Raw genomic sequence first — 2,364 nt, forward strand, 5'->3', positions numbered from 1 at the left:
ATGAAAATATCATCATTTTCTAAAAACAGCAAAAAACTGAAAATGTGCAAGTGGTGATTGTGATTTCTCAACCCAATAACAAACATTATCATTCTAAAGAAAAAACTGTAATGATCAAAAATTGTTCTTAATATAAGAAAACATATTTCAAACATTAATGATAATGAGTCACATTTAAAAACTTACACTCTGGTTTCTAAAGTATATTAGATCATGGTTCGGGGTTACCGAAAAAAAAAAAAATGTTAAGAATTGATGCAGATGATCATGGATAAGCACTTTTATGTTTGTCAGAACACATGTACACCCGGGGCGGATTCGTGTCAATGTATGGCAAAACCAACCAATATATTAATGTAAGGTAATTTGCCTCCAATAAAATAAATTAAAAAAATTATTTTAAACAATCTTTAAAAAACTGTTTCAGCTCTGACTCTTTTTCGTTTTTTTTTTAAACAAATCTCCTCCCTCTGTGTTGTCATCGCAGGGAGCCATGTGGGGAGGGAATGAGACAGAATCCACAAATTTCATCCTCCTGGGATTCTTCCCTGAATTTAGATACATCACAGCTTTGGTTTCCATTGTTCTCCTCATCTACATGACTGCCTTCACTGGAAACACTCTTCTGTTCCTCCTCATTTGGTTGGATTCCCGGCTCCATACGCCCATGTACTTCTTGCTCAGTCAGCTCTCCTTAATGGATTTGACTTTGACCTCTAGCATCGTACCCAAGATGGTGGCCAACTTCTTCTCTGGATGGCAAAGCATCTCATTCCTGGCTTGTGGGACTCAAATATTTTTCTCGCTGACAGTAGCCATTGGAGAATGCATCCTTATAACTGTCATGTGTTTTGATCGCTATGTGGCTATCTGCAATCCCCTGCGGTACCCTGTCATCATGAGTCCTAGGATGTGCTGGCAGATGGCTGCCATGTCTTGGGCTGGAGGTGCCCTTACTTCCTTTGGCCACACTGCTTTCACCTTACATTTTCACATCTGCAGCCCTAGAGAGATTCCTCACTTCTTCTGTGAAGTCATGGCTGTTCTTAGGATTGTCTGTGAGGACATCTCAGCCTATGAGAAGGCTGTAGTGGTGACCAGCATCCTAGTCCTGCTGCTGCCCTTATCTCTCATCTTGTCCTCCTACGTTCTTATCTTGCTTGCTGTACTCCAAATGAACTCCCCAGAAGGCAGGAACAAGACTCTGGCCACTTGCTCCTCTCATCTCTCTGTGGTGGTTCTCTATTTTGGTCCAGGTATGTGCATCTACATGAGGCCTGGCTCTGCCAAGACTCCAAAGTTGAACCAGGGTCTCTTTCTCTTTGGTACTGTCCTTACCCCTCTCCTGAACCCTCTTGCATACAGTCTCAGAAACAAAGAAGTTCTATGTTCACTAAAAAAGTTGATGGGGAGGTTTCAGTCCACCAGATAAAGGGCAGAGTTTTCCTTTTAGCTGCGATCTTAGTGATGCACCCGCAAAGAGGTGTTTTTTTTTTTAATTAAAATATAATCCCTGTAACAATTATATTTTATAATCCCTGAAAAAGTCAACCAGTTTTTAAGAGCTGCTTCCCTCAACCTGACTTCATCTGGAAGATAAAAAAAAATGTTTGATATCCCTTCCTTTCTCCATCTTGGAATTTCTGTTCAATCGTCCTAGATAATACATTGATGAGGGAAAAGATATTATGCTTATCAGCCCTCTACACCATTCATACTTGATAGCCTCCTGTACCATAATATTTGCCAAGTTTCTTGTTGTTTCATGAGAGAAAGGTCAATATCTGCACCTGTAGAATAAAGAATATTGTCAAGCACACAGGCGGTACTCAAAGTCATTCACTTGTTAAATTAATGAGCACTATAAAGTTTCCAGTGTTGTTTTGTTCTACCAAACAGGAATGTAGTACCTCTAAATCCTATGAAAATGCGAAGTCTTCAATCCACATCATTGTTTACAGAGTAGTTCTTTGATCATCTGCTTTAGAATTACTTATTACCTTTATTAATAGTATCTATAAAGTTCAGTTCTGTGTCCATCTCAGACCAACAGAATTAGAATACACTATGTGAACCTCAGGAGTCTGAGTGGAAGACCTTCTTCCATTGATTCTCTCATGTAACAGTGGGTAGGAATCACTGATCTATTTAGTGACTTAGTTTCCTACAGCATCATTACAAAATGATTTTTCAGTCTTAAAGTTTCCTGATCTGTTTATAATGAAGCATCAGTTCAGTTCAGTTCAGTCGCTTAGTCATGTCCGATTCTCCACGACTCCATGAATCACAGCACGCCAGGCCTCCCTGTCCATCACCATAGGATGAGTTAAATAGATGGCAAAAACTGTTATTTAAAAAAAATAG

General features: G+C 39.3%; 1 protein-coding gene across 1 annotated transcript; it reads left to right on the forward strand.

The window, feature by feature from the left end:
• The first annotated feature begins 493 nt into the window (after window positions 1-493).
• LOC129559206 (olfactory receptor 2AJ1-like) lies at window positions 494-1,432 on the forward strand. Its single transcript, XM_055430767.2, has one exon. The coding sequence runs from the start codon at window positions 494-496 to the stop codon at window positions 1,430-1,432; it is 939 nt and encodes a 312-aa protein (XP_055286742.1).
• Window positions 1,433-2,364: the final 932 nt, after the last annotated feature.

Source organism: Moschus berezovskii, chromosome 8, assembly GCF_049115385.1.
Source record: "Moschus berezovskii isolate FMDL1 chromosome 8, NW_MosBer_1.0, whole genome shotgun sequence".
In the NCBI taxonomy this organism is placed as follows: Eukaryota; Metazoa; Chordata; class Mammalia; order Artiodactyla; family Moschidae; genus Moschus; species Moschus berezovskii.